Raw genomic sequence first — 18114 nt, forward strand, 5'->3', positions numbered from 1 at the left:
TTCCTAGGTTCTAGGAAAAAAGTCATTTTAACCAAAAAAACTTTATCATTCAAATACATTTGGTTCTGTTAAATACTACTACATATAAGTGGTTCACCTAATCCTAATTCAGCCACAAGTAAAAATATATTCAACTTCTTTAGAAAATTATTTCAATAATTATATTTCTCTGTATCAAATTTTTTCAAATATATCAAAAATGTTATTTCAAAATTAGACTTTCCTTAAGTAAATTTTTTGATATTCATAAAAACAATACTAAACATAATGCATTCTCAAGTTACATGAAGATTCTAAGGTTATAATTGAAATAAAAACAAAGCATCAAACCCATGAAAACAATATTAATACATTTATTTTAAATAACTTGCCTCATTAAACTGACAATCAAGACACATGATCTTTTACAGCCAGAAATGCAAATGAGCATAATGAAACAAAGGCCAAACATCTCTCAATCTCTCTCTTATTCATACATGTATAGAATCATAACCCAGCAATATCATGTAATAAATGAATACACACCTTACTTTAGTATATGCCAAGGAAGACACACAAAAACAAGAAAAAAATTTTGAAATCAGAGTATAAAGGGACTCTGCTTTTTCAAACAATGCAGCACTGAAAGCCAGGTCAGCATCCTTGGGCATTACTAGGAAACTTTAGCACATCTGATATTTCCATCATCTTCGAGATTCCTCTGAATAATCAGAAAATTTCCCAGTCTCCCCCTACCTCACCTGTCCACAGACTTCCTTTGACTTTCTTCCCTCTACTGTGTAATAATGCTATTGTGGTTATTTAGGCTTTAAATGTTCAGAGATACAACCCCCTCTGTATATTAATTCAGTTCATTTTCTCACAGACACTGACTCAGCCGTGGGTTGTGCTGCACTGACGTTTCTAACCAAATGGGATCGTGTGAGCTGTGATCATCCCACTTCCCCATCTCTGTGCAGTGATTGGCTATTGTGACTGACAGACAGGCTGAAAAAAAAAACAGGAGATGAGAGCTTAGTGATTTGAGATATGCTGCCAAATGCCATCTGTAAAGCTAATTCTAGCTCTGCCAGCTTGCCAGGTTTTAGAAAACTAGGTTGTAGCTAACTTTCTTTTTCCTTTTAGTATTTTATTGTTACCCATTCTGGGAAGTAAAGCTTTTTAAAACCCAAAAGAAAATATTGTTTGTACTTTAAGAATCCATTTAAGAACTACTTTTTAAAGCAATGAAACTTTCCCATTTCTAAAATGCTGCTGGGACTATGGAGTGACTTCAAAGGAAACTGGAAAGCTCAATCTTCACGCAGTCTCAGAAGAAACGAGCATGCGTACTGCTATGTGGAAATGAAACCCTGCGGCAAAGTCTGATATTGAATGTATGATGCATTTATCCTTAGTAACCTGAGCAGACTGCAGATCTAAGTTTTATAGAGTCAGATTCAACCCAATTCATATATTCAAGAGCTTTTAGCATATTTTCAGTCTAGGCATTTTAACATTAATAATACAGAAAAGGTGATCTTTTTCCTTTTTAAATAGCAAAACTCCTCTAATTTATAATTTAAAGAAAGTTGTCACAATTCAGGCCAAATATACTTCAACTGAAATGATCTTTAACCTCTCAGCAAGCTACCAAATCCCTCTATACAGGTATTAACTATAAAACTACTCACAAATAAAGTTCAGTAACTTTTTAACTATGTAATTCATTTGTATGCACTTGCAGCCCATCCATGTCCAAATTAGCCTGGTCTTGTCTTTTATATCAATGGTAAACATATAAAATCTACATTCAACAGAAAGTTCAAAAAAGAAAGTATATTAAAGTTTCATTATATGAAAGAGAAACCATAAGGCAATGCCCAAACTCTCAAACCTAAATGGTTAAGTACACATAAAATAGTAACTATTACTGTTACTTTTATAATTTAATAAATTTATTTTTATCCTTGCCAGTAAGGAAAGGTGGGGGGAAAATCAAAGAAGAGATTTAAAAAAAAAAAAAAAGATTATTCTAAAAATGTGAATAGAATAAAAAATTTCAACAAGGAAATATTTTCAATTATCTACAAAAACTGAATCAATAACATAGTCTTATTTTTTACTTCTAAAGACTGAATGTTTGTGTCCCCTCAAAATTCTTATGTTGAAATGTATTCCCTCAATATAATGGTATTTGGAGATGAGATCATTAGCTCATGAGGGCAGAACCCTCCTGAATGGGATTAGTGCCTTTATAAAAAGAGACCACAGAGAGATCTCTAGCCCCTTCCTTCCACCATGTGAGGACATAGCAAAAAGAGTGATGTCTGAACTAGGAAGAAAGCCCTTACCAGATACTGAATATGCCAGCACCCTGACTTTGGACTTGCCAGCCTCTAGAACCGTGTGAAAAAAAATTTCTATTGTTTATAAGCCACCCAGTCTATGCTATACTGTTTTAACAGTATATTTGAACAGACTGAGATATTTACTTTTTGTAAATTTAAATTCCCAATTCTATTCGAGGTGACAATGTGCCTACCTATGTTTCTTAGCCTCCTTCATCCAAAGATGACCATATGAAATAGTTCTACCAATGACTTATAAACCAATATCTTGTGGAAAATTACTGAGGAATGTGATTTCCTGATATAAATAAAACCCTTTTCCCATCGTCCCCTTCTACCTTTCTCCTCCTCCTCATCTGGAAGATGGACATGATGGCTTCAAGTACAGTAAGCCATCTTTTGATCATAAAGAAAAGCCAAGAAAATCAGATATTTGACTCTAACAACCTTATTAAGCCATTAAATCTACATTAGGCAATTTTTACCTGTGGACTTCTTATGTACAAGACTAAACCCTTAACTTAAGCCAGAATGTAGTCTAGTTTTCTTTTACTTAAACATCCCTAAATAAAATATAGATTTCTTTAAAAATTAGATAAGTAGAAACATAGGTGAAACAAAATCAGTCATGAATTGATAACCTGAGGTTGGGAGAAGGGTTGAAAGAAGAGTATACAGGGGTTCACAACACCTTTTGTCTCTACTTTATATGAATTAAAAATGTATATAATAAGTTATTTAAGTTTCAAAATAAAAAGGATAAGAATCTTGTTTATCAATCCTAGTTCTGCCATCTACAAGTTAGATGGCCTTGGGCAAGTTTATTAACCTCATTGTTTTCACGGGTCAAATGGTGACAAGTAATACTATGCACTAAGCTCCGCCTTCAAATCCAATCAAGATAATCTCCAGAAGGTCCCTGGCAGGAAAGTCCTCCACCTACCTAATCATCCAAGGATTAGCTCAAATCTCATTTTCAACTACTTAAGCCAACAATGATTCCTTCTCTTAACTCTTATTTTACAACGACTCACTGCCACAATTTAGTGCCCTACTGTCCTCTAATTGGTCCATATGTGGATATTAAAGCATCCCATGATGGTACCCTGACAAACTTTCATATATCTCCTGAACTGAGTACTGGTTCTCAATATTTGCTAACTGATAGTTTCTAAAAACCACTCAATTAATTCACTATCAATTCACCAAATGTCAAAATGTATGTTTTTAAAGTATCCTAAATATGTAAAGTACATAGAACAAGAAGTCACTAAAACTAAGCTGTTTTCCTTCGGGCAGATTTTCCATGAATGAGGTTAAATTAACTTAAAAGATTTCATGATATTTTCATTTTAAAAAATCAATGTATTGGTATTTATTTTCTATTTCTCTTTACTATTTTTCACTTAAACAACCAATACTGAAACAATCAACCTAAAAAGAGCACCAAAAAGTTACTGATGTGTGTTACTGAAATAACAGCTATGAAAAAGTAGTTAGTTTTCATAAATTTTTCCCATTGTATCATGTAGCTTTTGTAAAGCAAACAATTGCTTATTTTCAACCTTTTTTCACTTTATATATAATGCACAATTTGTACATCAGCAGCAGAAAAATATTAAGAACTAAGAATATAATTCACCTGAAAACATGTATACAACATAGCAGATATCAATATAGCCCCACACTTAATGAGATAAAACCAATATCTCTTTAATCTCAAAGACAAAATAATTATCCATATAAGTAGAATAAGAGAAAAAGAACTAAAGCCACTTGTTGAAGGACATGTGCATGTATACACATACGTAGACACACACGTACGTACGTACGTACACACACACAACTAAGAAACCAAAAAAACACTCATGCCATTGATGTATACTTACAAATTAATAAAGTCAACTTAACATTTTCATTTAAGACTTCACCACATTAAAAGTCCATAATAAAGATAGATATCTTGTCAGGAGCCTTGAACAGTACCAGTCGCTCATATTTTCTAGCTACAGCACAAGGTTTAAAAGTACCTAAATTATTTCTTTGAAATTACAAAAAAAAGATTTTAATATCATGATGTTTTTTATTCTTTTTCAAGAAAGCTGATATTAGTTATGAGGAGAATTTTACAAATAAGTTGAATATTCAATAATATCCCCTTAGTAAATATTCATAAAGCACAAAACTCTATGAAAACATGCTTACATACCTGTAATATGAGGTTTATAAGCTGCCAATTAACACCTTAAAATACCAGATCACAAAGTGTTCTAAATGAGATGATCCTTATTAAGTCACCCAGCATGAAATGAAAGCTTTAAAAATAATATATAAATGGGCTACAACTTTTGAAATGAATTTCATTTAATGTATCAAACTTTAAGTGAACCAGTAAAGTCACTGCAGAAAGACTGATTTTCTAATTGGATCAGGATGACAACACAATATAAATTCACAGAGCTAAAAATATATGGAGGCAAAGACTGACAAGAGCCTATAAATTGTCATGTATAATCTATATACAATGTATTTAGAAAATAAATTTCTATTAGAGTTTTAAATACAAAGAACTAACTTGTCTTGCCAGAGTTCCCAATTAATTGTTGTATTTATTCATAGGATTAACTACGGAGTTTTTAACGTTATTTAGAAACGGAAACAAAAATTCAAATAAATACAAGAAAATTAAAAGGAAAGAAATGTTTTTTAAAAGTTAGTTAAGGAGGAATGCAAATCTTCATAATATTTTGTAAACCAGCCCCCATCCTCTGACAGGACTTGTCACAACCAAATGCAGTTTGGTTCTTTATAAAAATCAATTTTATCAGAGCTTTGATATGTGACATAAATATTTTCTACCTACCTTGAATGTTTATAAAGTTTACGAGGTCTATTATGCAATTTCCGATCCCAATTCTCTGGATCACTGGAGTTACTGTCATAAGGATGAGGCCGTCCTGCCATCCCACTTCAAGCTTCCTCACACTATTGCTCTGAAAGCACACTTGTAGCACCCATAACCTACATAAAAGAGTAGTGTTGACCATGCAGAATAAAATAGTCACAGAATTTTACATACTTTCTGATATTATTGAGACATTTTCTCAAAGAGATGAAAAGGATTATTAAATACTAGAAATACAAAATGCTACAAATTAGATTAAAATGAACACCAGAAGTCTTTTTAGGTACTTTCATATTTGAGTCTTCTATTAAATTTGCTACCCCTGTGAAGCAGTTTAATAACGTGCTATTTATATTTAGTAAATACACTTAACTGCCATCTGGATACCTCATGTTTCAAACATCAATATAGTACCAAAAAAAGACAAAAACAATTCCACAGAATAATTCTTTCAAAAATTCCCTTGAAATACATTCCTTAATTACTAAACGTTTAAGATGTTTAACAAAGCATCTAATAAGACCAAATAACAATGCTGTTATTTCTTTAACCAAGTTAAAGAGCTTGAATAGTAATTTAATATTTGCTTAAAAATAAAAGTACATAAACAACTTGATGGTTCCTTATGGTGGAATTACCTCAAAAATATTTTATCAATATGATTCAAATACTTTATACCTTTTCATTTTTGAGCCTTGTGACTTATTTCTACAACAGTCATTATGAATTATAAGAATATTCACTTAACAGCTTTACAGAATACTTGAACTAAATAAGCACTTTAAAGTATGTTCACTATCCAATTTAATCTTCACAATCACATTACAAGGAGGCATTACAATCTCCATGTACAGAACAGAAAACAGTCTTAGAAGTTTAGTAACATTGCCAAAGGTCACAATACTTATAAATGGCAGGATTATAAAAAGAACAATGAGAATTTATGATACAGAATAAAGTCCTGATCTTAAAAAATGCTCAGACTGGAGTATTTTGTTTGGAAATGGGCCAGACTGAACTTCAGAGAATGCAAACACCAAAAGAAAAACCAAATAAAGTTAAACAATTTGAACAAAGTTATATTAAGTCAGACTAGAACCCAGGTTTCCTGACAGAGAGTCCTGTATACTTTCTATAAACTTTTCTAAGCTGGATTTGACAGAAGACAGCAAGGGATAGTTGTGTATAAAAGTCAAAGGAAACCCAGAATTGGGGAAATACCATACTTTACTGAATTTTATAAGGTATTCCAGTACAATTTCACACAGACACACACACAGAAAAATGCCAAAGATAAACTCATTAAATGGTAAGTCTATCTCAGAACTCATTAAAAGAAACATTCATTTTAGAGAAACTATTTTGCTATTTTATACTTTTTTCCTCATAGTTATTTAGTACTTCCAAAAAACAACCGAAAATCTTATAAGGATTTTAATAATTTTAATATAATAGATATGTAAATAACTAGGTAGAACAATTAATAAATAGAAAAAAGGTGAAGGGGAGAATTGCAGGACGGCTTATTCAAATTCCTAAGCACACAGTTTATTTGCTGAATGGTCCTGGAAAAGGAAATCCTATTTCCTTAAGAATTACTGAATGACTGAAAAATCAATCGCATATCAGATGAACATAAAAATCATAAAATTATTTTGAAAAAAAAATCTCGATCTCATTTGAGTTTTTAATTATAAAAATAAAAATGCATTTACTAAAAAGTAAACTTTAAAAAACTTCAACTTGATAGTATAGCTAATTATGTGAACTGAAGCGATGAGACAGAAGTAAAGGAGAAAGAACAAATTAAACAAAAGTTAGAAAAAAGTGGTCACAGAGCAAGAGATACAAAAAGCAAAAAAGAGTAGTAGGGAAAAACTGATTAAGGAAGGAAAATAAAAACGTAGAGAAGCTTAGCAGGTTCTGTAAAATGAGATTTTGAGCATTTTCTCCTCACTTTATAAATCTTCCTACAAAGCTATTTCAGGCATTAACATTTCTTTACAAGAGCATTTTACCTCCTCCCTAACCCATAACTAGAAGACATATCCCAATTCATAGGATAGCTACAAACATCCATTCAGGGGAGAATGATCCTAAACAATGAGATGCGGTGACTAAAAAAATACAACCTCAAGGAATGGATAAGGTAAATTCAGATTCACATTTTCCACCATTTCACAGTGGGTGGCTCATATCTAGCAGCAGAGAAATACTAGTATGCCTTCCTAATCAATGGTATTAAAATTAACAAGCACATATTTTACAGCTAGCCACAATAAAGTAAAGAATGTTCAAAGGAAAGCTGTCAAAAAAAGTCAACTGGAAAATCATATTTACATTTCATTTGTCAATAACTTGATTATCACCATGTGAAAAGATTTCTCCCGCTCCTCATTCCCAACACTCAGAAATAAAAGCATGCTAAAAACCTGTGAAATTAAAGTTTGAGATATTGGGGATAAAAATACTCCTGTTTGCCTGTACATGCTGGTACATTTTAAATTTTATCAATAAGATATAGCTGTAACTACAAACAGATACAAGGCAAATCACACATTATATACTATTTTTAAACGTCTAATGATCTCTTCTATTTTAACCACTCTCTGTGCCATATGAGGTAACATTATATTTATCTTATTTCATTCATTCATTCACTTGTTGAATACCTACTACAATATGCGAAGCAATTTACAAGATGCTAAAGCAAGGTGGACATTGTTCATTGTTCCTATTCTCAAAAACCTCACTCTAGCAAGGGAAAAAAGACTCTGCCAATGGCTCTATATGCCACTTCACTCTGTCTCTCTCTCCTACCTGGATAGTTCTTGCACTGTTATCTCCTAGACTTCTCATTTCCCTACATCAAGTCTACTTCAAAATTTTGACTACTCTCCCTTTTCATACATAAGGCCTTCATTTAAAACCCTTAACATCTATCAATAAGCTTCTTGGTTGACCTCTTCACATTCTATTCCATATTTGCTCTGTGGTAATCAGAATTATCTTTCTAAAGATTTTTAATGGCTCTCCATTTCCTCTGTCTAAACTCCTTAACAAAAAAAGTTCCTTCAAAAGTTGACACTTGGATCCCCAATGTCTACTTCATATTCGGCAAACTAAAGTTTATTATTATTTGAATCTTGTAGTCAACAAAAAAAATTACTAGACTACTGGAAACAAAATTCTTTAAAAAACGCCATAATCCATTACTATTTTTAGGCATGATAAAAATAATCTAAATTAATCTAAATAACATAGAAATAATCTTTACAAGGGCTGGAATAAGTGGGCCTGTTGGCTAGGAACATACATTCAGGAGACTGTGAAAAGTCAACTGCTAAAAAGATGTTTCAATTACTTCCCCTTCTGAATATTACTATCTAGAAAAAGAAGAGTAGGATGGGACAGAATCTTCAGAACTATAACAACATAAATAAGTGTTACCTGGGACATTATTTCCAGGTGTTATTAATTAATGACAATGATCCACAGAAGGATAAAACAACCCAATAGCATACAGAGACAATTTATGCTGTCCTTATTATCTATCGATGCACCAGGAAGTTTATATATACAAGGTTCCCCCACTATCCAAGAGTACAGCAATCCTATGAAACTATCCAGGAAAGAAGGTCCAACCTAAGAAAAAGTCTTACAAGAGTTTATTTGAGTCAAACTGACTATAATTGCCAGAAAACAAAATCTCAATGGATAGAAAATATGCTCTGAAGAATGGCAGTTTTGCAGCTTATTTTATATATCAGAATCAAAAGAGGAGATGTAAGGAGAGTTATATGAAATTAATTGGGGCAGATTAGGGAGGCAGGGGGTGGGGGAGAGAAAGTAAAGCAGGGAAACTGAGACTGGATAAAAAGCAAAACGGAGTGACACATACTTCTTTTACACTGGTGGTCATAGGATAGTTAACATTTACAGTACATAGAGCTGGTATATGGGCAGCAAGATAACAATTTGTCTTGTGCTCTGGTACCTCCAATTGTGCCTTCCAGGGGTCTGGAAAAGAGAATTACTCTTGACATTTCGAAGGTATGTTATCTTAGATGCACAAAGACAACAGACAATTTCAAAGGTACAGACTGACCTTTGTCAAGGAAACTAGAGGCCTAGGACATGACTATCGACCATGATCTGCTTTTAATTAGGAATTTTTACATTTAAACTACCCTGCGTGGTTACTTTCAGTCTCTGAGTTTGTAAGGTCGACCATGAAGGCCTCCCCTGGGCTTGTCAGGTTTAGTATGTGGCCCCTTTTTTGTCCACAAAACCTTTCATAAAGCAAAGAAACAATAACCATTTATATGGAAAATTTTTTTAGTATTCCCAGACCCAAAAATAACCTATCAAATCATACTAAATACGCTTAATTACATTCGATTTTATGCTAACTAAGCCTAACACCCATATGAGCTCTCTCAGGCTTCTCTGATACCTTAGGACATGTCTTGCTAACAGATGCTCACAGACAAGTTCAAAGCTACGGGGCTTGATGCTGAGATGCTTAGTTTCTGGAGGAGAGTGGCAGTGCCATTCTCACTACTAGGGATGCATGCTGCCTCCAATAATGGCCCGTTGCAAAACAAATGCTGGACGTATTTTGGCTTTTCGCCTTTATCCAGGAAAGTGAGAGGGAAAACAGTGAAGAGAACAGAATCACATGGTGATACCAGGGCCAAGAGCCAAGGATTGCCATCAACTGTACAGAAAGCCAAGTATCCAAAGATGTGGGTGGTAGAGACTGACCAAGAGGTAGCCAAGAAAGCACCCAAGCTAGGAAAGTGTCCTCAAGTAACCTTTCCTATGAAGAAAGGCCCAAAAAGAGGAGAGGGAGTCCCACAGAGCAAATGAATCACTTGAGATTGGAAGAGCAAAGAACACCAGATTTCATACATTTAATTCTGTACTAACTATATAGAAGGCCTTCAGAGGGACCTAGAAGAAGAATTTCTGAAGGGCCAGAAACTTGAGGGATCATCTGATAAGCCTCCCACCTTAGGAATAAAAGAGACTGTACCACCCTGAAAGGTATAACATATATGATATAGATATAACATCAATGAAAGCTTTAAAAAAGTTATACAAAGTTTTTTATAATTTCCTCATGATTGCTAGCAAACTCACACTCTATGTGTCAGATAAATCCTTAAATTGATAAGAAACTGAACACTTTGAGCTACATCAAGAATTGGAGAGCCTAGATAGACTGAATACTACCACAAATAAAATAATCGTGAAGGAAAAAGAACATGTGGAACAACTTTTAAGAGAAAAGAAAACCGGAGGGGTGAAAAGGAATCTCCTGCAAATGCAGCCAAGTAAAGTGATCATGCAAGTCCCCTGCAGATAACAATTATCTAAATGACAAATCAGAATAAAATATAAAAAACACACACAACTATTTAAAAGCACTGGAAAGTGCACCAAAGCATGCAGTAGTGAAAGAAGAGCTTACTTTGGAAAAACTACAATTGGAAGGGGAGAGAATCGTTAAGTTCAGTTTGAAGTTTTTATGCTGAGTGCCTTCCCATCTCTTACAAATATAGTGAAAGAAACCAGGCAACTATGCAGCTCCAAGTGGTTAAGAAAATAGTTTAAGGACAAAAGTGCAGCCAGAAATTAAGGCAGATATACTGGGGAGTGAAGAATCACAGAGAGGTGAGACCCAAAATCTAAGCATAAACTCTGCTTAGCTAAACTACATATTCATGGGGGACCACAGGTGTCTGTATGGGAGACTACAAAGGATTTTACCCTTGAAAAAAGGGATAAGATTTGAGTTTGATCCTTTTTTAACTGAGTGCATTCTCCAAACATACACAGCCCAAGCACCAGAAAGTCGAAGCTCTTACTGGCTTGAGTGTCAGAGGACGGAGATCTCCACTGGCCAACAGGCTAGAAATTAGGAGGGAATTCCCAGAAGTAGAGGAACCACAGGGAGGGTGGGCTCCAAAATCTGAGTATAATCTCTGCCCAAATTTTTGGCTGACCACCAAACTACCCCCGCCCTATTCCCCATAAGAACAAGCTAAAAAACAAGCAACTGGAAGAAGTAAGAATTGAGGACAGATTATCAGTTTCTATATTCTATGGGGAAAAGAAAGTTTGCAGTGTGAGTTCAGGCAAGTTATTGGTTAACTAAAAAAAAAAAAAAAAAAAAAAATCCTCATAACCACACTACAATGTCTAGGTTTCAACCAAAAATTATGAGATGCAAAGAAACAAGACGGTAAAAAGGTAGTCAATAGAAACTGGCTCCAAGTGGGTCCAAATGTAGGACTTAACAAATAGACTTCAAAGCACATATTATAAATATATTCAAACAATTAAAGGACTAATAACAACAGTGGCAGAAAGGAAATCTCATTAGAGAAATGAAACTACCAAAAATATGGTAATTCAGCTCTGGCTGAAAGAAAAATAACTAAAATGAAAAGTCTGTGAGATGAGTACAAGAGAAAAGAGATGACAAAAAGTCAGGGAACTTGAAAATAGAACAACAAAAATTACCCAATCCATAGACTAGAGTGAACGAAAGACTCAAGAAAAATGAAACAGATCTGCAGACACAGGTGGAACAGCATCTAATGATGCAACATATAACTGGAGTCACTACTGATACAGACAACAAAATGGAATCTCAAAAGCTAATATGATAAGTGAAAGAAGCCAGACTCAAAGGTTCTATACCATACAACTGTACTTCTACAACCTTCTTGGACAGACAAAACTATAGGGATAGAGAACACAGCAGCCAAGAGTTGGGGTTTGGGTACTATACAGGGATGGCAGAAGGTAATTTGGGGAAGGAGGGTCATGGAACCATTCTGTATCTGGATTATAGTAGCAGTGATTGCACAATTATATGTGCAATTCTTTTTCTGGTGCAATTTTAAAAGAAAAAGGAAAAAAATCAGATATTTAATTAAAACATAAGTATCAGACATATTAGTATGACATAATTATTTTTCCCCCCTCTTTAATTCTCCTCCCCTCCCTCCCTCCCTGACTTCCATCCCTGACCTATGGATGTTGCCGTTTCTCCTTAAGAACTGGATCTCTGAAGGTGGGGCATCTCCTCCCACTGCGTTAAGCAGCGTGCATCCGAGGTGGCGCGCCTTGCCTCCCACCTACCATCCCCAGGGTCTGGCGCCCCCAGGTCCTGGCACCTCCAGTGCACTGTGGGGCGGGGGGCGGGGGTATGGTCCATGGCTCCACCTGGGGCATGAACCCAGGACCTTCTGCATGTAAAGCAGATATGCTAACCATTACACTATGGAGCCACCCCAGCAAGACATAATTAAACCACTTTTTGATCAAAAACCTCAAATCATATCGACCCCATTACCACCCCAAGCATAATCAATAAGCTATACTCCCACTATCATAAACATACATAAACTTTCGATAATGAAAAGTGGTAAGAACTTCTCTACTTCTGCCACAATAGTAAATGACTAACAAAAAAGGTTTTGGAATCAGATAAAACCAGCTATATGAATTTGTACAAGCTTCTTAACCTACAAGACCTCAATGTCCTCAAATGTGAAATGAAGAAAATAACACAATTCTCATTACCATTATTTTATCTATTACTACTATAACTTCCATTCGAATTATAAAGAATAAATGAGACAGGACACTCTAAATAACAACACGGTGTGGGCATATTGCTTTCTCTAGTAGACTACTGAATGAAAATTTTGCATAATATTTTACTAGCTCGTTCATCACTTTCTATTTGCCTTTTGAGATTAAAGAAGATGAGAATTCTTAAATAGCCACTCGACATTTATTGAGCACCTAAAATGTGCTAAGTGATTGGAATAAAAAACGAGTATATCATCCATGCCCTGATTAAAAAAAAAAAAACGAAAAACAAACAAAAAAACTAAATCACAGCACAGGAGACAGGGGAAGAATGATTAAGGATAGCCTTTCTACTCACTCTGCATTTTCCTAATTTCTCCAGGGTACACCTGACCCTCCCCATTTTACTCAACATCAAAAATACCTTAGACTTTTACATGGTCATCAAAGAGCCATGTACTTTGGACCCACTTGCTGGCAATAGTGTTAGGAGCTAAATCAAAACTTGTTATTCCTATAGTAACTAAGATAAAAACGGAATTATTTCACTGTTAGCTTAAAAGTAAATTTTAATCCCTGGAAGAAAGATCAATCATCCTAGTTTCTAACCTTTGCAAAAACTCCTTCGGTTATTTTTATCAGAATGTTCTTGCTGTATCCAAGTTTAAACTTTTTAAATTTTTCTCTTTTGGACATAACCTCCTTTCTCTGTAACAAATTACCACAAACCAAGTGGCTTATGACAACACACATCTCAGTTTCTGTTGGTCAGGAATCTAACACAGTTTAGCTAGATGTTCTGCAAAACTATCATCGAGGTGTCAATCATGACTAGGTTCTCATTTAGAGGCTCGACTAGGGAAGGGTCCACTTTCAAGTTTACTGAGATTGTAACAATTCATTTCCTATGGCTGTAGGATTCAAAGCTAAGGAAGAAAAAATAGCAAGTCTGTTAGCAAAATGGAGTCCTATTTAATGTAATAAAGGAAGTAACATTCCATTACTTTTAACACATTCTTTTGGTTAGAAGGAAGTCATAAATTCTGCTCACACTCAAGGGGAGAAGATTATACAAAGACATAAATAACAGGAGCCAGGAATCATGGGTTAGAGAGTCTGTCTGCCATATTGTCCAATACATTCTACCTATGCGTTACACTAGAAGTTTAAGATTCTGCTCAGCCCTTGTTCTAATTATATATACCACTATATTAACAAACACATACACATAAAACACATCTCTTTTCTCTCCTTGACATATACACAGCATTATTTTGTCATAGCAAAAAAACCTAGAACCAATCTAAATGTTCACAAAAAATGAATTGGTTAAAAATCTGCACAATATCATGCAACCAGAAAAAAATGAGATTAAAAAATGAGATTAACAGATATATACTGATAAGGAAAAAATTCTAAGATATATTGTAAAGCTAAAAAGCAAAATGCAAATATGCATTAGGTATCCAATGTTTTTTAAAAATATATACATGCAAACGTTCACTCATGCTTGTATATTTTAAAAATGTCTAGAAATATCATTAAACTTATAACTAGTTGCCTCTGAGGAAAGGCTGAAATGAGAGAGAGAGTAACTTACTTTCCATTATATCCCTGATACTATCTGAATATATCACATGCTGTTTTCATGATGGTAATATAGGGGGTGGTCTACAATAAAGTATATGGAGGTGATTTTGTTACAAAAATGTTTTCCCTTCTTTAATTTTACTGATTAAGTGTAGCTTTGGTTTTGTTTTTGATTACTTAAATACAGTCAATATATACTGTAGGAGAGGAAAAATCTTTTCCCTCTACCCTTTAAGTTCTTGACGGGGGACCCCTGTAACACAAGACAGATTAACAAAAGAAAAGCATACAAATTTATTTAACATAAGTTTTATGTGACCTTCATAAGGAAAGGAGGGAGCTTTCATAAGGAAATGAAGACCTGAAGAAACAAATTTGAGTATTCTTCTTATATTAGGTTTAAAGAAGAGTGTAAAGTCACAGAAAAATAAATAGGATAAAGAGTACGAGCTAAATGAAGTAAATAGTAAACAAGAGAGAACCTTATTAGGAAGGCTTGTTGTTCAGATTCCTCTCTGTGTCACCTCATCTTTGGAGGTAAGGATGCTCCTGTCCTTTGGATATAGAGACACCTCTCATATGAGGATTTTATGACTTGTATCAGGGGCAGGTCAGAAAGCCCTCTATGCATATACTGTTTCTTGAATTCCTTCAGCTACATGTGATATGCTGAGCTGCCATATTTTGAGGTAACATGTCCTAAACTCCATCATGATGCATTAGTAGAACACATTTCTGCCACATGTCTCCCATTAAATTATAAGATCCTTGAGGGCCATAACAAAGTATGATCCATATATGTGTTCCCATCGCTTAGTACAACTAGTATGTAAGCTTTTACAAAATGTTTTAATTGTTTAAATTAAGATTAAATAAAAGACTTACAGTGGAAATATAAATTATAAAGATTTATAGGCAGTCTTGAACTTAATTGCTTGTCTTAAAAAAGAAGAGTACATAATTATATCCACGTTTTAGTTATGGTAAAGAGCACCAATCATGTGTTTCTTACCTTCAAATGAACAAAAATTCTAACAATTCACAGTGACCTCTAATTTCCCCAAAATATTCCTCAAAGCTGCCTGTCTAAATCTCACAGAAGCCTTTTCAGTTTTCAAGGCTTGTCCCTTTCTGATTTCCTGCAAGTAAAATAAGGCAAGTAACTAAAGCTAATAAGTTTATTCAGTATGTTTTTATACTAGATTTTATCTGACTAAATTTTATGTAACTAGTTCCAAGATATCAAATTCTGTTGATCTATGCTTTCATTCAAAATCTATTCACTGAATAACTAGCACATTTTGAGGCATTTTGCTGCTAGAGATACTTAACAAACAGATTTAATTGCATGGAAGTTCCATTAAAAGTAAGATACTTTGTTTATTAAAGGGCTTCCTTATCAAAGCCACCAAAATGTAAGACTTCCAAAGTTAATTCATATTCAGTCCTTGATCTTCCAAAGGTGACCTGGAGATAAGATCTTTGCAATAACTGATTTTACCACTTTTACAGAATTTCTATTCAAATTTGGCTGTCTTATTCAAAGCAGTAACATTCTAAGACACTTTCATTTTTACCCCATCTTAGCTCAATAAATGTTTCCAAAATCTTTCCACATCTTAAGCATTTTCTAAGTACCTACATTACCTGATTAGCACTTTAAGAACTAGATGCTGTTTACAGTGTTAAATTCTTAAAACTCACTAAAAGGCATGATTTTTTAATATTCTTTAAAAAACTTAATGTTTTGTTTTCTGTGTGTATGTTTATTTTTTCTTTTCTTCTATGACTAAATAGCATTGCCTTCAAAATCAAAACATCTTATTTAAAGCAAATCACCTTGACATAAAATTTAATATAAGTAAATCTCCAATAAGCTGATGAAGTGCCTAAATCAAAGGAGATTACATTCAACTCCTAAGAACCAGTACCCTTTAAACAAAGTCAGACTCTTAAACAAAGTTTTCTTTTTAACTCCGTGATGCTTTTTAAATAAGTGTTTTTTTTTTATATATATAATCTTGACCATGTTGTTCCATTTTGAACCGTTCATTATTCCCATAACCTTCCATTCCGTTCGGATTTTTTGCTTGTTTATCTGTCATCAGCTCAACAGGCTAGAAAAGGCCCTAGCTTTTTCAAGTTCTAGACTGTAGTGCGGCCCAAAAGAATTGTGTGATAATGGAAATGCTCTGTCTGCATTGTGCAAAAAGCAGCCACTAAGTCACGTGTGCCTTTTAAATACTTACAATGTACTATGACTGAGGAAATGAATTTTTAATTTTCCATTTTAATTAATTTAAATTTACATAGCCACATGTGGCTGGTAAATACCATATATGCCAGCAGTTAGAGGCGGAATATCAAAACCTTCTCCAAACCAAAAGTTATTTTTCCCTCTAAATGCTTCATTTTAAGGAATCTAAAATTTGCCTTGAGACAAAATACTTGCTCACAAAGAAAGACTCTACATATCTTTGTGTCTTAGTATTACAGGTAGTGTTCCATTTTAATAAAATAAAAAAATTTCTTATATTCAAAGATCACTAAGGGTTATTTCAAAAACTAAAAAGTCTGTGGTACTGGTATATGAATAGACAGACGAACCAATAAAACAGAATAAAAGGTCCCAAAATAGATCCCTAAAACATGAGAATCTGATAGATGAAACGTGGTTTCTCAAATCACTTGAGGAAAGGACAGACAATAATAACTGGAATTAGGACAACCGGATAAACATTTGGGAAAACGTAAAATTGAATCCATACATTTAGATCCGATATCTAAATGTAAAAATTTAAATTATACAAATACTAGGAAGAAAAACAAGTGATTTCCTTTAGAAACTGGATAAAAGCCTTTTTATTTGACTATGTAAAAATAAACACCTTTGCATTGCAAAAAGCAGAAGAAACAATAAGCAAAACAAAAAACAAATATTTTTTTTACTAAAGAGCTCTTTAAAAACAACAAAAAGACACACTCAAAAAATAGAGAATGCACAAAAGACATGGCAAGTCTCAGACAAATTAAGACAAATAGCCTTAAATATGTGAAAGTGTGCTCAACCTCCCTCAAAAGGAAATGCAAATTAACACCTCCAATTTTGACCATGTACTCTGTTGGTGAGACATTCTCCAGATTCTAATACACTAATGAAAAATACAAAATGATATAACCCATATGGAAAGGAATTTTGCAGTAACTAAAATTATACAAACATTTACCAGTCCTTCTTAGAATCTACCCTTAAGATACAACTCCACAAATACTAAACAAAATATTCAAAATACATTCACTGTGGCATTATTTGTAATGGCAAAAGACTAACAACAATCTGAATTGCATCAAAAGAGGCTAACTGAATAAACTATGGTACATCTACACAACAAAATACCATGCATCTATAAAAAAGAATAAGAAAGATCCCCATGTATTAATAAGGATTAATATGCAAAATATATTTTTAAGTGAAAAAAAAAAACAAAGCAAAACAGGTGCAGGACAAGCAGTATACAGTTTCCTACCCTTTGTGAGTAAATCAAATAAACATAACATACATATATAAATAAATACAAGTATACATTTATTTGTTTTTGTAAAAAGAACTCTAGACAGATAAGACACTAATAGAAATGGCCACCTACAGGGGCAGGTGTAAGCAAGACTTTTGAATAT

At 33.7% G+C, this 18114-nt stretch overlaps 1 protein-coding gene across 2 annotated transcripts in view; it reads right to left on the minus strand.

Moving 5' to 3' along the window:
* BTBD10 (BTB domain containing 10) overlaps window positions 1-18114 on the minus strand; it is a 65225-nt gene that overhangs the window by 37222 nt on the left and 9889 nt on the right. Inside the window, exon 2 of one of the 2 annotated variants that reach the window (XM_039863650.1) lies at window positions 5194-5351. The exons of the other annotated variant lie outside the window; for it this stretch is intronic. Coding sequence (XP_039719584.1) covers window positions 5194-5294 — 101 coding nt within the window. The 5' untranslated portion in view covers window positions 5295-5351. The remainder of the gene's footprint in view (window positions 1-5193; window positions 5352-18114) is intronic. 2 annotated transcript variants of the gene reach the window in all.

This window comes from Pteropus medius, unplaced genomic scaffold, assembly GCF_902729225.1.
Source record: "Pteropus medius unplaced genomic scaffold, Ma_sr-lr_union100, whole genome shotgun sequence".
In the NCBI taxonomy this organism is placed as follows: domain Eukaryota; kingdom Metazoa; phylum Chordata; class Mammalia; order Chiroptera; family Pteropodidae; genus Pteropus; species Pteropus medius.